General features: G+C 36.0%; 1 protein-coding gene across 5 annotated transcripts in view; it reads left to right on the forward strand.

The window, feature by feature from the left end:
• Positions 1–859: 859 nt before the first annotated feature.
• Positions 860–17,443, forward strand: part of LOC140783001 (uncharacterized) — a 33,195-nt gene continuing 16,611 nt past the window's right edge. For 3 of the 5 annotated variants that reach the window (XR_012107977.1, XM_073129940.1, XM_073129943.1), the window contains exons 1-11: positions 860–1,383; positions 1,490–1,587; positions 1,684–1,770; positions 1,846–1,999; positions 2,080–2,664; positions 3,532–3,671; positions 3,770–3,964; positions 4,052–4,142; positions 4,220–4,391; positions 16,223–16,333; positions 16,405–16,501. Coding sequence is in view for 4 of the 5 variants with exons in the window: in XM_073129940.1 (XP_072986041.1) it covers positions 1,180–1,383; positions 1,490–1,587; positions 1,684–1,770; positions 1,846–1,999; positions 2,080–2,664; positions 3,532–3,671; positions 3,770–3,964; positions 4,052–4,142; positions 4,220–4,391; positions 16,223–16,333; positions 16,405–16,501 (1,934 nt within the window). In the remaining variant the exon portion in view is untranslated. Of the gene's footprint in view, positions 1,384–1,489; positions 1,588–1,683; positions 1,771–1,845; positions 2,000–2,079; positions 2,665–3,531; positions 3,672–3,769; positions 3,965–4,051; positions 4,143–4,219; positions 4,392–16,222; positions 16,334–16,404; positions 16,502–16,582; positions 16,926–17,443 lie in introns of those variants that run through there. The other 2 variants (XM_073129942.1, XM_073129941.1) reach the window with 2 other exon arrangements.

Consider the following 17,443-nt stretch of genomic DNA (forward strand, 5'->3'; position numbering starts at 1 on the left):
TCGAACACAGAATTCTCGTTCTCTGCCGATGTGAACGTATGTAGGCATTCGCACGCGGACGTTCGAACGGGTCAAGTGTGTTCGAACGCATAAATTGCATTATCTGTCGATGCGAATGTATGTAGGCATTCACACGCGGACGTTCAAACGGATCAAATGCGTTTGAACGCATAAATTGCATTCTTTGTCGATGCGAACGCCTGTAGACATTTGCAAGGGGTGTTCGAACGCGACCCTCCCATCTATGCCATCTCCATCACTATTACCATCTACAAGTTGATCCTTTCTACCCTCTAAATTGCAATCACTGTAGGCCAGTTGTCAAATAAAAGGTAGCTCAGTCAAGGAAACTACTATGACTCACTCCTATAAATTGGATCCGATCAGCCTTTTTTTAATGAGAGATTGAGTATATGTGCAATAATAGTCTGGATTGGATAAGAACTTCATGAAACTTGCCATCCTCTGTGAAGGTGAGCAGACCAGACCCAATCTTCTACTTGACATAGCGAACACTACATGCCAAGGAAAAATTAATCTGGTAGGGTGGAGGGATATATTATTCGTATTACTATTATGTTTGCTTTCAAGTTTATGTCATTTTGGAAGAGATTATCAATTGTGATTTATTACTTTGTAATAAGATTATTATAATTTTTATCTTACAATATTTAGTTGTGGGGAATTTAAATTTAGTCTATTATCCAATTGAATTTCGATTGGGTCTAAGACCGACATAATTTAATAATAAATGGCGTAGGTACGCACATTAAAATTTTCTTTCTATTTAAATTCTGATTCCGAGTACTAATCCAATAAAATTAAATAGATACGGATCTAATTGTCCACTTGGCGCATCAAACAAAAGCGTCACAGAGAAAATAATATCGTAGGCACCGCCAGGGCCAGGAGGGATGTAAAAGCACTTCTGAATCGTCGCGGATAAACTCTCTTACCAAAGAATTCCTGTTTAGTCGGGAAATAATACATCATAACAGGCGCCTCCCCGAAATTGAGCCAACGTGAGGGAGGGAGGGAAGGTAAAGTTTCAAGTTTGAGCAGAGCCCCCTCCCAAACCCTCCAAAGGCGCCACTTCGAAAACAACCCGAAGATATTTGAGCCCCCTTTCCCAAATCCATCATTGCCTCCTTTTCCTACCTTCTTTTGATCAGTCATAATATGGCCGTTACCCCGTGCTCTCCTACCAAAATGGTCGGCACTGACGAAGACAAGATTACCAAGAAGAGCCGCCTCTCCTCGCCCAGTAAACAGCAGCCTCAGGATCCAACCTCGGCGGAGCCTCGCAAGCGCACCAAAGATCCCGGCGTTCGGGTCGTGGGTGGTCGAATCTATGATTCCGAGAATGGGAAGACTTGTCATCAGGTATCTGACTATGATTTAGAACAGAACCCATCTCGTGTTTTGTCGAAATCTTTGTTTTTTCTTTTCCAATTTTGATCTTGGTTGGTTGAATCTGGTTTGTTTACAGTGCCGACAGAAGACGAGGGACTTCGCCGCCTTCTGTAAGCGGATGAAGGGGAACAAGATGTGCACAATAAAGTTCTGCCACAAGTGCCTCCTTAATAGGTTCTATATAAGTTTAACCCATTTTTTTTTTTCTCATCAATTTGACTTTATTTGGAAATATAGCTTAATGAACAGCGTCGGTGTAAAATGGATCAGGTATGGGGAGAAGGCGGAAGAGGTGGCATGTTTGGATAGCTGGAGTTGCCCCAAGTGCCGCGGGATTTGCAACTGCAGTTTTTGCATGTCAGTTGTCCAGATCACAGTGTGAACCAGTACATGATTAGGTGGAACTTACGTTTTGGTTTTTCGTTCTTGTAGGAAGAAGAGAGGCCAACAACCAACTGGAATACTTGTACATGCTGCCAAGGCTACTGGGTACTCTTCTGTTTATGAATTGTTGGATCATAAAGGGTTTGAAGTCTTAAATTTGATGAGAAATGCGAGTCAGAAGAATTCTCCTATTTCTAAAAAGGTATCGTTCATTTAATCTTTCCGCCTTTACTCATGCGGTTTGTGTTGTCCCTGATAACGAGTCTTTATTGGTTTTCAAAGGGCTTGGTTGCTCCAGAAAGGAGTTGTGACAAGGAGAACTACAATGTCGGCCAGACGGATGATAATTTATGTCAAAGGAAAGAAAAGCAGAAGGTCCTGAAAAAGATAAAGAAGGAAAGTGGTGTCAAGGATTCTACTGATTGCAACAGAACATATTTGGAAGAAGAGAAGGTGAACATGCTAGAAATAGACCTCAATGAAGTTCCAGCGAGTCCTAGTAAGAGAAAGAGGCTGCTCGGTGGTGACAAGTTACAAACTGAAAATGTTGATGATAGTAAGGATGCCAAAGTGAAATCTTCTTCTTCCAATTCTGGTAAGCACTTTGATAGCAATGCAAATAAGAATGATGATAGTCATGAGTCAAATATTCTTGCCAACGGAAAGGTTGATGATGTCAATGGTAAACATTTGCCAAAGAAATGCAAGGCAAAGAAACATGCTATCAAACACCTTAGGGAACATGACAACAATGGCCCCATCCTACCTCAAGGAACTCGCTTAATGGAGGTTGCAGGTGTTGAGTTACTGCCTGAAGATGTTGGGCCAGCATTGCAGTTCTTGGAGTTCTGTAGAGCATTTTCCAAGGTATAAACTTACATTTGTCTTAGATTGCAGAATATGGGTATGTTAATTCAACAATATCTGTAACTGGATATAGTGGTGCATGTATGGTCAGCTTAGTTAAGATTTATTCCAGCCCAGGTGGGATATCACATGCTTCAAATTTCCTGTTGAAAAGCCTTCAAGATGTTTCGTGGACATCAAGCAAACCATCTTTAAAACAATCTGGCTCGGAAATGAAGTTTCATCTGCTCAAAGGATCTAACCATGCAATTGTCATCTAAGCAATTAAAATATGCCATTTATACTCAAAGTGGATTCTACAGTGTTCTCCTTGACAACTTTCTGTGCTTAACAATGCCAACTAAATTTTGCTGCTGCCTCATTTTATGTGCTTGATAATAACAACTAACTGTTGCTAATGCATTTTTTTATGTGCTTGAGAGGGATCACTTGGTTTGATGGTAAAGCTGGCCCCATGCATAGTTGCATCCATGAGTTCATGTATTTAAGTCATGGAAATGATTTGCTTAGTAATGAGGGTAAGATTGCATACATCTTTCCTCAACTTGTAATGGTGGGAGCCTCATGCAATAAGATGCCTTTAGGTGTTGATGATTTTGCTAGAGTTTGATGCATTGATGTGCCTAAACTTTAATGTCTATTAATTTAGGATGCAATCAGTCAAATGATCATCCTAATATCCACGTCTTGTTTCTTGATGACAACTAACACAGAGTTCCAAGCATCTGGTTTCGAGAGCAAGCTAGTTATTGATTTTCTATTCATTACATGATGCTCATTCATACTACCTTACTTGCTTGCTTGGTTCATGATTTAGCAAGTGTACCATATTTCTTGTTTTCTTGTGACTAAGTTCGCATTTTTTAGGTTCTTCATATGAATAAAGGTCAAGCAGAATCTATTCTTCGAGAAATAGCAAGAGGACGTGGACGTCGGGGAACATATTCAGCAATTGTTCAATTCCATATTAATCTGTTGTCTATTATTTGGAAGGACCGGGGAGAACGGTGTGATACTTATTTTTCTTGAAGTCTCAGTCTGCTTATTTATTTGTTTGTCAGTTTAAATAGTGAGTTTTTACGTTTTATCCTTATTATCTTGTTAGGCCTCTACCATACTCAGCAGGCAGTGGAGATGCATGGGTTGAAGCTCTTGGCAAATTTATCAGTGAATCACAATTTCTTTTGAAGGAACTGCCTCTGACTTGCTTTAACAAGGGGTTGGAGGGATACAACAACTTGGATCCATCTAGAAAACTTAGTGTTTTAAATTTTCTTTGCGATGAGACCCTTTGTACTGAGTAAGTGGTTGTGATCATGTTTGTTTTAATATCCTTTTCATTCTTGTTGCTTTCATAATTCATAGAATCTCATATCCACTTTATCAGAAAAATGAGAAGTTGGATTGATGAAGAGAATATGAAATTAATAGAGGGAAGGAAGGTCGCCAAGGAAAAAGTTGTTCTTGCAAGAAGAAAGGTTTGTTGTTTAAGTTAGTGGTCATATAGACATGATGCTTATGGGTAAATAAGGTACTTCCTTTTCTTCTTATGTAGGAAAAGGATCTCAAAGAAAAGCTAAAGAATGATATGGCCAAAGCCATGCTTTCTCTGCGAGAAGGAGCTGTTCTTACCATCTCTGAGCATGGGAATCTGATATCCAAAATAAGGGAAGAAACAGAGAGAGCTCATGTTGAGATGCTAGAAACATTGGAACTTTTGCCCAAGAGTACGCCTTTAGATTGCTTGTTATTTGATATCTTTGATTATCAAATGCTGCTTTTCTTTTTAAAACTTTCTATTCATCAGCCAAATTGATTTCTTATGCATCTGACTTTTAATTGACTAAATTTATTTTCTAATGGATTATTATATAAGTTTTCCAGGCTTGTATTTGAATTATATAATTCGTCACAATCATCTCTTTCCTTTTCTTTCGAGAGAAAAGGTCCTTAACAATCTGCTATTTCATATGGACTGCGATAAATAAAGGATTTAATTATGATAGCTTAGCATCTAGAAATTGGTGAATCCTGTAATTTTTTCCCCGTAGTACCACAAAGTACAAGGTGGCTTGATGTGATGTACTACTATGCAAATTGTAGTTTCTCTTTATTTACTTATAGCAACTAAGCATAAGCAAATTGCTCACTAAAAGAACTTCAGAAAATATTTTTAACATGAATGATACCTTCTGCGAATTTGCACATATTTAGGATATGTTATTGGAATAAATCAACTGCACATCTAAACAATGATTGTAGGTTACTGGACAAGAAGAACATTTTAACTGTAATCTGATTCTTTCTGTTCATGCCCTTACAATATCTTGCAATCCACATACATTTGTTTTTGTAACCTGCAGACTTTAAATTATTGTCTAGCATGTAATGCATGTGTTTATGTTTATGTGCATCTGTACTTCAGATGCAATATTCGTGCACGTGCATATGTCCTACCATGGTGCAGTGAATGATAATGAAACAACAAAACATCGGAGGTAAAAGGTTGTCGTACAGTTGAGGTCGAGCTGGTAGCTAAAACTTAAGCTTGTCTCATTTATTATCAAGTTGAACTACAGCCCACAGGTATTTTTTTTGAGCAAAACTGGAGGAGCTTAAGTAGATCTTATTCTGAGATTGCTAAAAGTGAGCTCACAATCCATTTAGAGCATAAGTGAAGATCATCTTTCAAGAAAAAAAATCCTGACTTATTCTCGTGCATATCTAGTGAGTATCCGGTTCCAAGAAAGTGGATCCCAACTTATTCTTATGCAGATCGTGAGAGTAGAAATGACTATCTAATTAGGATCATCTTCTTCCTCCTATTAGAAGCCTAAAACCTTGTATACTAGCATTATTCTTTTTAATGTTTATCTATTTGCCTACGTGCACCCACGCGTAATCCAAACTACTAAAACTACCTAAAACCACCAAATAACACCAGAAAATGCATGTGGTCCAGCCACTTTGTTAAGTGGCATATGCCTTATTCAGGATGATCCATAGGCTACCACCACCAAGTGGTATAACTGCATATGCCTTGAAGTGGCATATGCCTTATGCCTTAAGTGACATCAAGTTGGTAACCATATAGAATAAACAAAGTTTGCAATTGAAATGTGAAATAGTCTAAACCTTCTTTATGGATTTACAATTATGAAAAGTGTTGTACATGGCAACTCTTATGTACTTGTGCTTTTCACTATGAAATTAGCAAGCTCCAAGTACTTGCAGTTCTTTTCCTAACCACAAGGACACTAACTTTATTTTTCCAAAAACTTGGCTTAACTAGCTTAACTCGAGCAATTGGCCTAGCCCATGCTAAACTTAGCTTGCGCATTTTGATAATCTAGTTCTATCTCACCTAGGTTGATCTATATTCAGTGTGTATGTTACACCCCTTTGATACCCTTTACATGGCTTCAATTTATAAAGTACGCATATTTTCATACTCTAGCTATATCTGTATTGAATACCGTATTGGATACACTCCTCGTAGGATACCTTTGGACACGTATCAGATAATTTTTTTAACTATCCAATTTTGTAAAAGTAAATCTGATGTTGTGGATGCTTATCGGGTACTTTTTAAATATTTTTTGGTTACTTTCAAGATTCCTATCAATCTGAGTCAAATTGAATGAGAGTTTCATTTCTTACTAGATTCAGAAGGTTATCTTTATGAAAACATTGAATTCACTTGTTTATTATATGATACATACCAAGAAATCATGTTACAATAGTCTATCTTTTGATTTATAGATTGAATTTGCTTGTTTATCTTACATATTAGCTAGCAATATATTTACATAATATACCGAACCTTCTGTTATGAACAATACTTCTCTTAATAGATAAATTGGAGTTTCCTTATACAAATAATGACTCAACAGTAATATATAATTCCTCAATTAAGAAAATGCAAGTACATACAAGTACACTAATATATATGTGTAGACATAAATATATACTTCAAGATTTGTCATATCTACATATTTGCATCATGGCATATCCATATTTCATGTCTATTTCCATGTTTAATAGGATTCCAAGCCCTCAATCCTTGAGTACATTTATAAAATCCATATACATATATAGTATATGCATGACATCCACTAGGTATAAATATAAATGTCTACAGGGTGTTGCATATAGTCAAACATACATGCATTATATGTTCATCCATGTATGTAGTGGTGTGGACATGTATTTAGTGTTTTGAAAATTGGTTTTGGCGGCGGCCATGACAGGGTGTGGCTCCCGCCGCCCTACTATGTAGCTTGGCGTCAGCATGAGGCAGCCAATTGTCATTGCGGGCCGCCTAGGCGCTAAAAAGCACTTGAAGCCGTTGGAAGCAGGTCGGAAGTGGATCAGATTTAGTAACAAACCACTAGCCCACTATATGTAAAAAAAACAACCCTTTTGCTACTCTCTCTCTCTCTCTCTCTCTCTCTCTCTCTTTCTCTCTCTCTCTCAATTGCTCCTCTCTTATGTAGTGGCTAGCAGAGGTAGCAAGCAGCAATGTCAAGCGAAGGCTCAAAGGCGTCGAGCAAGTGGCAAGCGGACGATGTTGGCAAATAGACGATTTTTTTGTTTAAGCTGTGGATTTCCTCATCTCATCCTCTTCTTCTTTTTCTTCTTTTCTTTCTCTATGACATTGGAATGTGGAAACCACCAGCTCTTTTTTTGTCTTCTTTCTCTGTGCTTTAATTGGTAGGAAAGAGGCCACATGCTCTCATGTAGGGGTGGCAATCGGGTCGGGTTAAGCGGGTTCAGGTCGGGTCAGATTCTGGTCGGGTCAATTTTATCTTGACACGAACATGACTCGATTAATAAACGGGTTGCATTTGGTAAACAGGAACACCGTGGTTTCTAGTTTCGGCCGATCCCGAGTGGGATCGGCCGAAATGGATCGGGATCGATCCCTGGCAATAGATTGGTTTCGGTCGGATCGGCCGATACTCGATTCGTTTGGGTCGGGATCGGCTGTATCGGCCGATCCCGCCCGAGACGAGCATGGGTAAGAGAGAAAGAAAGGGGAAAGAGAGAGAAAGAGAGGGAGCAAGAGAGGGAAAGAGAGAAACAGCGAGAGATGGAGCAAGAGAGAGTGAAAGAGAGGGAAAAAAAGAGAAAGAGAGAGAAAGAGAGAAAGAGAGAGATATGGGGCAACAGAGAGTGAAAGAGAGGGAAAAAGAGAGGAAAAGAGAGAGAGAGGGAGAAAGAGATAGAGTTTGTGAGTTGCAGCAGTAAGAGGGAGAGGGAAGAAGAGAGAGGGGGGAAGAGGAGAGAGAGAGAGACATGGAGAGAAAACAAAAATTAAAAAATTATGTTAAAGAGGTGGTAGTCGGTGAGGGAGAGGAAGAGTTTTTAAGTGAGAGAGTTAGTAGGAGAGAGAGTTAATTAGAGAGAGAGTTTGATAAGAGAGTTAGTGGGAGAGAGTTTGATAAAAAAGAGAATTAGTCGAGAGAAGGTAAGAATTTTTTTTAATTTGTGTGGGAGAGAGAGTGTGAGTGGTAGAAAAGGGGAGAAATAGAAATTAAGAAAATAATATTTATTTTTTAGTTTTTAGACTTTATATATAAATAATTTATATTTATATCTTATTATTATTTTTCTAAAAAATTAAGAATTTTTTTGTATTTTAAAAATTATTTTAAAATGATCTACACATATTATTTAATACATTCATATTTATACATACTAGTTTATATAACTAAACTTTTACACAATATATATTATATCATATATAATGCTTTTAATACATTAAAATGCTAGGCAAATATGGACTTGCATACTGCCTACATGCTATGCAATGGGGTGGTTGCCTGCTTACGGTGGGTGCTTTCCACAACATTGCTTTTAGGTAAGCCTCTCGTATGTTTTATATCGAATTTGAATGCTCCTCTTACATGTCACCTGAAATTGGATTTGAGATTGAAAAATTGCTTCCTGATACTTTAAGCTCTGATGCAATGATAGCCTAATATGATTGTTTATGCAATGCCTTGCTATAACTAAAATGTGGAATTGATCTATCTCTTGCCGGCTCTGATGGAAAGTTGAAGCTTCAGAGCTTAGTGTCTACTTTTTGGTTGACATTTTGATAAACTCTATATCTATGTAGTAAAACATTGAAACAAGTCAGCAATCTCTTTTGCTTTTACCAAAATGGAAAACTGGTTTTGGGTTTCTAATTTAGGCATTTCTCAATAATAAAGTACCAAACTGCAACCTCTTAAGACCCATGCACCATAACTATATATATGGCTGTGGCCAGATTCCAACAAAAATCTGTAACTCTGACCTTGAATGTCTGATTATGAGTTAGAATTTAGAACCAAGAAAGTTATCAACAAACTTTTGAAGTGGGTGTCTGTATAACATGATCAAGAAGTTGTTCGATCCATTCTGTTCATGTTTATCCATCATGAACCAAACCCAGATCTTTTGTTTTGATTTAGTTTGACAACAGCTGGGATAAGTTGAATGTTTCATTTCACCACATGGTGCATACATGCTCACGAAATAGGTCACAATTTAGAGATCACGCCTAAAGAATGAAAAAATGTAAATAGAAAAAGGTCATATTGGCTAGACTGAAGTCTTATCTTGAAAGATAATATACCAAATAACACATAAAGAGGATCTAAAGAAAGATACATAACAAAAGGACTTCCTAAATTAGGTTTTTATGTTGACATGCTTATCTCTCATTTTTGTATATTGTTGATATGTATATACATCCTCAGTTTCTCTGTCTTCAATCCTTATGCTTTTTTGACTTTCTTCAACAATTGTAGATAGGATGATGATGATGATGATGACTAGTATTAGTAGGTATACTATCTCTTGCTGTTGAACAACTCGTACTTGTCTCTGCCTTTGTCGTAGTCTCCCCCAATATCTCATCTAACCATGTGTTATCGCTATCATCTAATAATCTGTCATCTATTTATCTGATTTATGGAGTTAAAGGGTCTTTTTCATCAAAAACATAATTTAAATCAATCAGTTCATGTTTTGCCTTTTTTCTTAAATTTCTCTCTCAATCTCATATTATAATGATAAAAAACTAATTTCTCAAATCTTTTCATTGTCTTGTGATGAAGACACAGTTTGACTTAAAATCTTCTTTGCTATTGGCATCAAAATTTGGTATCTCTTCCTATTTATAGGTAGACCACCATTTAGCTGAAGTGTTATGAGATATAATTGCAATAATTTTATTAGTACTGAATTGCCCAGCTCTCAATCTATATTTTTTCATCTGAAATTAGAAATATATTATTGCATACTGATTATATTGAAAGTTAAAACTTGAAACAAATAATAATAAAATTATTTAATTAAATCATAACTCTTTTTTATTGTAAATGATTTATTTATGAATATCGGGCTCAAGCTTGTTGATTGCCTTCTTAACCCCCAACAAGACTTCATTATCATTATTGACATTTATATAGAATTGAAATATTGGATTAAGAAAATACATTGTAAAAATTTAAAATTTATAAGCATTCAAGTTTTAAAATTTTCATAAATTAAAGTAATTAGTAAATTAAAACTTAAAACTTAAAAGCATACTTACCAGCAGCGTGTATATCTCTATGTAGTTATCTGTTCCATCTAGAATTAATCATCTCCTACCACTTCTTATAACTTTGGCTCACATTTTTTTTGATTAATTATTTTGCTATGTTTATTGCCTCATAAGAAATTCATTTCAGACTTGTCATCACTGTCTACAAGTCTTAATATTTTGACAAGAGACTCAAATACTGCAGTGACAATTATAATATTATTCAAAAATGTATTTCCAAGAGCTATATTTTTCAAAGTTTCATCTAAAGATTTATCTTTAAGTTTCATATTCTTAAATTTTATAGACTACTCTTGTGATGTAAATATTTATATAATATCATTCTTGTAACGCATGATGCTCTCTAAGGCTAAAAAATGAGTGATAAATTTAGTGATACCGGGTTTGATGATTTCCCTATTACCAGTCATCTGCCTAAGTAAATTAAAAATCTAACTATGGTTATATATAAAATTTGTCAACTTTTGACCTTCATGTATGACTATGTCAATTTCAGGTTCTTTTGTAGTATCCTCTAACATTAGATCAATACAATGTGCAGCACATGGCATCCAATATAAATGAGGTCTTTTTGTCATAAGTAAATTTTCAGTAGCTTTATAATTGGCCCTATTATCAGTAATCATTTGGACTATTTTTTTACCGATTTCTTGTACCACCTCATCCATCAACTAACAAATATAATCTGTATTTTTGAAATGAGCAGTAGCATCCACAGACTTCAAAATATTGTCCCCATGCCCGAGTACACTAAGAAATTAATTATATTTCTTCTGTTTTATAAAAATCTGTGTACGACTCTTTTTTTTCGAAGATATGTATTTATTGGTCAAATATTTTCAGACTCTACTGTAACACCAGGAGTCCTAAGGGTAGAACTGCTGCTCCCATATCTCTTTCTCCTTATATATTAATTGATCTATAAAAGTTACCACCAGTGCTTCTTATCTCGTCTTTTCTTCTATGCATATTTTTGCTCTCTTTCATTGCCCTTCTCATCTGTCTCTCCTTCTCATTCTCCTCATTATGTTCATTACTATCATCATCAATGTGTACAAGATTATGCATCAATTCTTCACGGACTATTAACTTTTTTTGTTGTGTAGATTGTTTATTCTTTTTTTTTTGCCAATTAGACAAGCCAACATCTTCTTTCTAACTTTCAAAGACACTTGAGTGCAAGTTGCTATGTTTCTTTGCCTTCTTGCTAAATGTTCTTTCAAACGGTTGACACTATCACTCATTTCTTTTTCATACCAGTTGCATTTAACACGGTTTTTATCTTGTTTAATAGTGCTATAATATTGCCACCCAATGTCGATATTATGTGACTTCTTTTTGGAGCCATTGATATTTTAACTCTGTAACTAAAAAATATAGATAAAAATTAAAATAAAATATAAAATAATTTAAAATTTATGAAAATAAAATTATGAAACCCTTTCAATTTTTTTTTCTCTTTTTCTTCTTTACTTCCTTTCAGTTTCCACCCCTCTCAAGTTCTCAGCAGCAGCACTGGCAGCACCTGAGCAGCAGCACCATGCTGTTGCTGCTGCTGGTGTGGTGAAGCAGCAACTTGTTGGTTATGCAGCAGCAGGTGCGTAATTAAAAAAATGAGAAAGAAAGAAATTAGAAAAAAAAAAAAAAACTCATCTGGGGTCGTCGTAGGTTGAGGTCACCGAAGATTTACTTAGTCGCCGGTGAGAAAGAGATCGGTGAGAGAGAGAGAGAGAGAGAGAGAGAGAGAGAGAGAGAGAGAGAGAGAGAGAGAGAGAGGAGAAAGAGAGGCAGGTGGGTGGGGGGACATCAATAATTGATGACCCCAGGTCGGATCCCACCCGTTTCAACTTAGCTATGATTTAATGTATCATTTTATAGAAACTTAGTTTCTTGTCATCATGGATGTTTGATTGCTTTTACTCTACTCTTTTTCTTCCTTATATGTATGTGTGTGTGTATATATATATATATATATATGTATATGAAAATATGAGTGAGCATTTACATAGTAGTAAAATAGTGGATGTTGCCATAGTTGCTCATATCTACTATTAGGATTTTGAATGTTTCCTTTTTTGTCTTTCTATAAGAGTTCCGAATGCAGATATTGCATGTGAGCAAATCTCATTTGTCTAGATCTATAAATTGGTGGCAAGGAACTTCATAATCTATTAGCACCCGATCCAATTCGACCCGTTAGCCTTAACCCAACCCCATTCTCACCTGTTAGCCATAAGTCATTTTCAACTTCAACATATCTAAACCTACTACCCTAACCCAATTCCTTCCTTACCAAACTCCTCATAACCATCAACTTGTCCACCCACGTCATCACAATCAGTAGTGCTCTCCACCACGCCAACACCGCAGCATTGCGCTTTACCGATTCCATCATAGCTAGCATCACTCTCCACCACCATCAACACTATCTTCTCTGAGCTCCACCCTTTATCGTCGCTTGTTTGTAGCCGCCGACACCCATCCACTATTGTCGTGTCCCTTTTGACGTTTTCTCTTGTATATGATCGGTGCTTTTTCTAAAATTAAGGACAAGTCTTGACATCAAGAAAATTTGGGTGTGAAACCCTAGCTTGAGAGTAAAGGTGTGAAACCTATCCCTAAGTATGATGATTCTTGGCTTGACTAGAACAGTAAGAATTCGATAGGCTAGAGTAGTATGAGGAAAGTCTCAATCCCCTGCTCGAAATCATTAAGAATAAGTCTTACTATCAAAAAAACTTGGGTGTAAAATCTTAGCCTGAGGGTGGAGGTGTACGATGATAATTGACTTGATCGAAGTGTCGCCATTAACTGTGAGACTAGAGCAATATGAATGCTGCAGGGGAAATACTTGACAGAGTCGAGTTTTCTCCGACTTAGAGGGAATCATGTGAACATCAGTGACATATGCATGTAGCAGTGTAGTTTCTCATTCTTAAAATTAGTCTTAAGTCGATTATTTTATTATGCATTTGCTATTCATAATGTTTAACCTTATTAAGAAGTCCCACTTATTTATATTTGTTTTCTTGCAATTGTTTAGAGTGCTATTTGCTTATTGTCATTTGTAAGGTTTATGTATAGACCTTCTTTTTTAAGAAGTGAAATTTTTTGAGATTTATCTTCGGTGTGAGTTTTAGGTATGAAACTTGGGTTGAGAATGGAGGTATAAAACTTTATTCATTTTCTCTTTTTAACCATTATCATTCCTAGAATCCTAACGATCCCGTTGTTTTACATCAGTTTCTCACATAAAATGCTATACAATAATGGAGAAGAAAGGCATAACAATCTCTTTTGGGTATAATTGGTTGAGATACTAGTAATGAGAATGGAAAGAAAAGCAATGAATATCTCAGGCCCGCCTTGATTTTTTCTATTCCATATATATATATAAAGAAGAGAAGTTAAAAAGTAACTTTAGCATTCCTTTTTCCCCTTTCATTGTCCAAAGTAAGTGTAAGTATCCCTTGCTAGAATCTTTTCTTATTTCTTTCTCCTTCAACGACTTTCCATTACAATGTTTTTGGAAATCCATAAGGTTTAAAGAGATTTACCATTGGCCCAAGAAGATGATCTTTAAAATCATTTTCTAATTTCAAGTCTTTGCTTTTGACTGTCCATCCCTTTTGCTATGGAGTTTTGTTGCACTTCATTTTATAAAATATTAGCTACAATATCTTGCATGCTGATATTCTAGTTATTATATAGTGAATTTTTCGTTTCACTTGAGGGCATCAAAAACATAAATCTGAGAGGGATGAGTGACCATTGCATATTTTCTATAAATTTTTTTGTATTAAAAATTACAAGGTTCCAAGTATCGGGATTGAAATCGATTGTCTGAAAAAATGATGCGTATTGAACGTATTAGGAGTATCGGTTGTTCATATCGACTTGTATTTTCAAATAACTTTTAGCATATAGAAAAATAAGAAAAGTTTTAGAAAAATAATAATAAGATATATGTATAAATTATTCATATATAAAATCTAAAAAATAAAAATAAAAATACTATTTTCTTAATTTCAATATCTCTCTCCCTTTATATCACTCACACGCCCTTCTTCCGTCCTCATACGAATAATTTTTCTCTCTCTCTCTCTCCCATCTCCTTATCTCTATTCTCACTCTCATTTAAAAAAAAATCGATTTCTCGAAATCTCTCCATCTCCTTTCCCCCCGTATCCCACGCACTCTTATCTTCCTCTTCGACGTAGTTCTGATCTCTATCTATGTCCAATGAACTCTACCGACATAGATCCGGCTTTGTCAACCTATGACGAACTCCTTCGACGTAGATCTGGCTTCGTCAACTTTAGATATGTAATTTTTTCTTTTATTTCCTCTCTTTGATGAGTTCTTCAGCCTCTCCTTTTCTCTTTCTCCCTTTCTTTCTTTCTTGTGTTTTAAAAGGCGGAAAGATCGGCGCATCGGCTGCCCTGCTAAGTGGATCAGTGCTGGTAAAAGGCGGCTGGCTGCCTTTGCAGGCCACCTAGGCGCTAAAAAGCGTTAGGTGAGTCGAGCGGCCCGATAAGGCAGGCTGACACTGTGGCCCGCCATATGGTGATGCAGGTCGAAGCACGTTGAATTTTGTAAGTGGCTCATGTTTAAATAACTAACCTGCTCAACTGTTCTCTTGCTTGATAGCGAAACCCTAAAAAAGAAATCTCCTCCATGGTCGGCGGCAATGAAGGTGGCGACTAGCGACCTCTCTTGACCCCTCCCTCTTGAGCTCTTTCCTCTCCTAACAATGGGTAGCGAGCAAAGATAGCTTGTGTGACTGTCATGGAGCTTGGACTGGTGCGCCATCGTGGTGGTTGGGCTTGTGCGGTGGCATTGGCGTGAAGGTCAGTTCATGGAGCTACGGTGGCATGGAGGTTGGGCCCGTGCAACGGTGTGGAGTGAACATCCCTCTCTCATTGCCTTCTCCTGTTGCTATAATGGCAATGATGGAGTCTAAAATGCGTATGCTAGCTGCTATAGCAGTGATAAAGTCTAAACACGTGTTAACCATCACCTATCTCAATGTATGCTAGCTGGACACTACCCATCACTTATCTTTATATATTCAGATATTGGACACATGAGTCTAATAGAAGGGAATAAGATGCATTTAATTTTCATCACATCAAAAAGACTAATCTCTCATTATTTTTTATTTTTTATTTTTTATTTTCTTCTGAAATATATCGGTATGTAGGTCTTAATAATTTTGGTGTCCTGAAGGGCCTTAACTATTAAAAGGTTTTTGTATAATTCTATATATTATACATAGTTACTTTTAATTTTTAAATATTAAAAATGCTAGATCGTCTTGGCGTCCGCCTTCTGCCTACACTATTTCTTGCTATCCTCTATCTCTTTCTCTCTGTCTCTCTCAGTTTGGTTTATCTCGGTTGAAACAGCCGAAATTTGCTTGATCCAGATCGAGTATTGGCTGATCTGGCTGATACCCCACCGAATAAACTAGTTTTGGGGTGGGATTGAGATTGGTCGAAATTGGGAACGATGAAAAATTATGGAATCAAATATTCCTATTCTAGATTAATGGCCAATTTGGAGGATGGTTGGACAAATGAGGACTAAATTGATTTCAGATGTATTATATCAATACTGGGCCAAAGTGGAACCCTATTTCTATATGTTTTCAGAAATATTAAATGAAAGAATAATTATAGTATCTATCTCCTATAGTCAATTATTAGCACGAAGAATAGGAAAATTGTCCTCATACTTTTGTGGACTTTACCAGTTTATGTAGGTCTGCATTATTGCAATTTTGTGTTAATATGATACAAAACCTAGTTGTTCCTCTCCTGTCAAACTTTTATCCTTTTGGTTGTACAACCACTACTTTTAATTACCATGTCTGTTTTTATATCATAAGAGAGTGGCAGTTAGCTACCTATTAATTAATTTATTCTTTTGATTTTTTTTTCATGGAAACAATCATAGAGAAACAAAGAAGAGATGCTATGAGAACAGAGCCTATCCGTTTGGAATGCAATGGACAAGCATATTGGAAACTGGAAGGCCATTGCAATAGCTTGAAAATTATGCTTCAAGGTTCTTTTGTTTTCTACTTTAATCATTTGCAGCTGAAATTGAACATACTGATTTGAAGTAGTATATTTCAGATTGTGAGAACTGGGAGCTGGTTGCAAACAAAGACAAGTGGTTTGCCTTCGACGAAGAGGATGAGAAAGTGATTGAAAGATATATTTCCTCTTCTAGGTAAAAGGAAATTCCTTTAAGCATATAGATGTTAAAATCTTTTCGCTCTCTGATTTGTTTATGATTTTATTCTGAATGAAGTTTACTCTTCTCAATATTCTTATGGACAACCTGGACATACAACCAGTCAAGATACTGAAGAGGCCTATGCAACAAGCCAGATCCTTTGTTGGCGGATATACTGTCCGTATTAGATTTAATAGAATTTCTTTTTATATATGATAAAAATGTCAGCAAAATATAAAGGGATCAATAAGAAAATGCAGACTGGTTCATAATTCTGTTTCCTATTGGATGTTGCACCATAAAGAAAGATAGTGCAAAAGTTCCAATTAAGCTGATGCAAGAAGCAATTTTTCTATCTATAACAATTAAGTGTCAAAAATGGAACTAGAAATACTACCGACATAAATTTTATGTCCAAGATTTAAGTTGCTACTCATATAAGTGACATTATTAAATTGTTCATATCTATTTATAGCATGCAATATAAAGAGTCATTCTTACATGTTCGCTATGCAGCCTTGGTATGCCTACTCCCTCTACGGATGTAGTCAATGCAATGTGATCAAGGGACTACAATAGCATATGCCGCTTACAAGAACATTGCTTATAATGGTCAATGTTTTTAAAATGCAGTTGCGGATAGCAGGCGTCGATGGCGGGCTATCACCCCACACATAGTATTTTTTATATTAAAAAAATTATATATGGTATATTTGTAATTTTTAATACTAATATAGTATATATAAAATTTGTAATGATGCATTATGTTGCAATCCACAATTCACAATCATAACAAGTTCACAAATATCACAACTAAATACCTAGCTTACCTATAATGTCGTCAAGTTTGTTAATAAGTTTAGGATTTGTGCACAGCAAGAATTGATAATAATTCTTATAAAGCCTATAAAGTATTTATGTAATCTCTCTCTCATG

The sequence above is a fragment of the Typha latifolia genome, chromosome 2 (genome assembly GCF_019914945.1).
Source record: "Typha latifolia isolate L0001 chromosome 2, TyphaL0001v2, whole genome shotgun sequence".
Classification (NCBI taxonomy): Eukaryota; Viridiplantae; Streptophyta; class Magnoliopsida; order Poales; family Typhaceae; genus Typha; species Typha latifolia.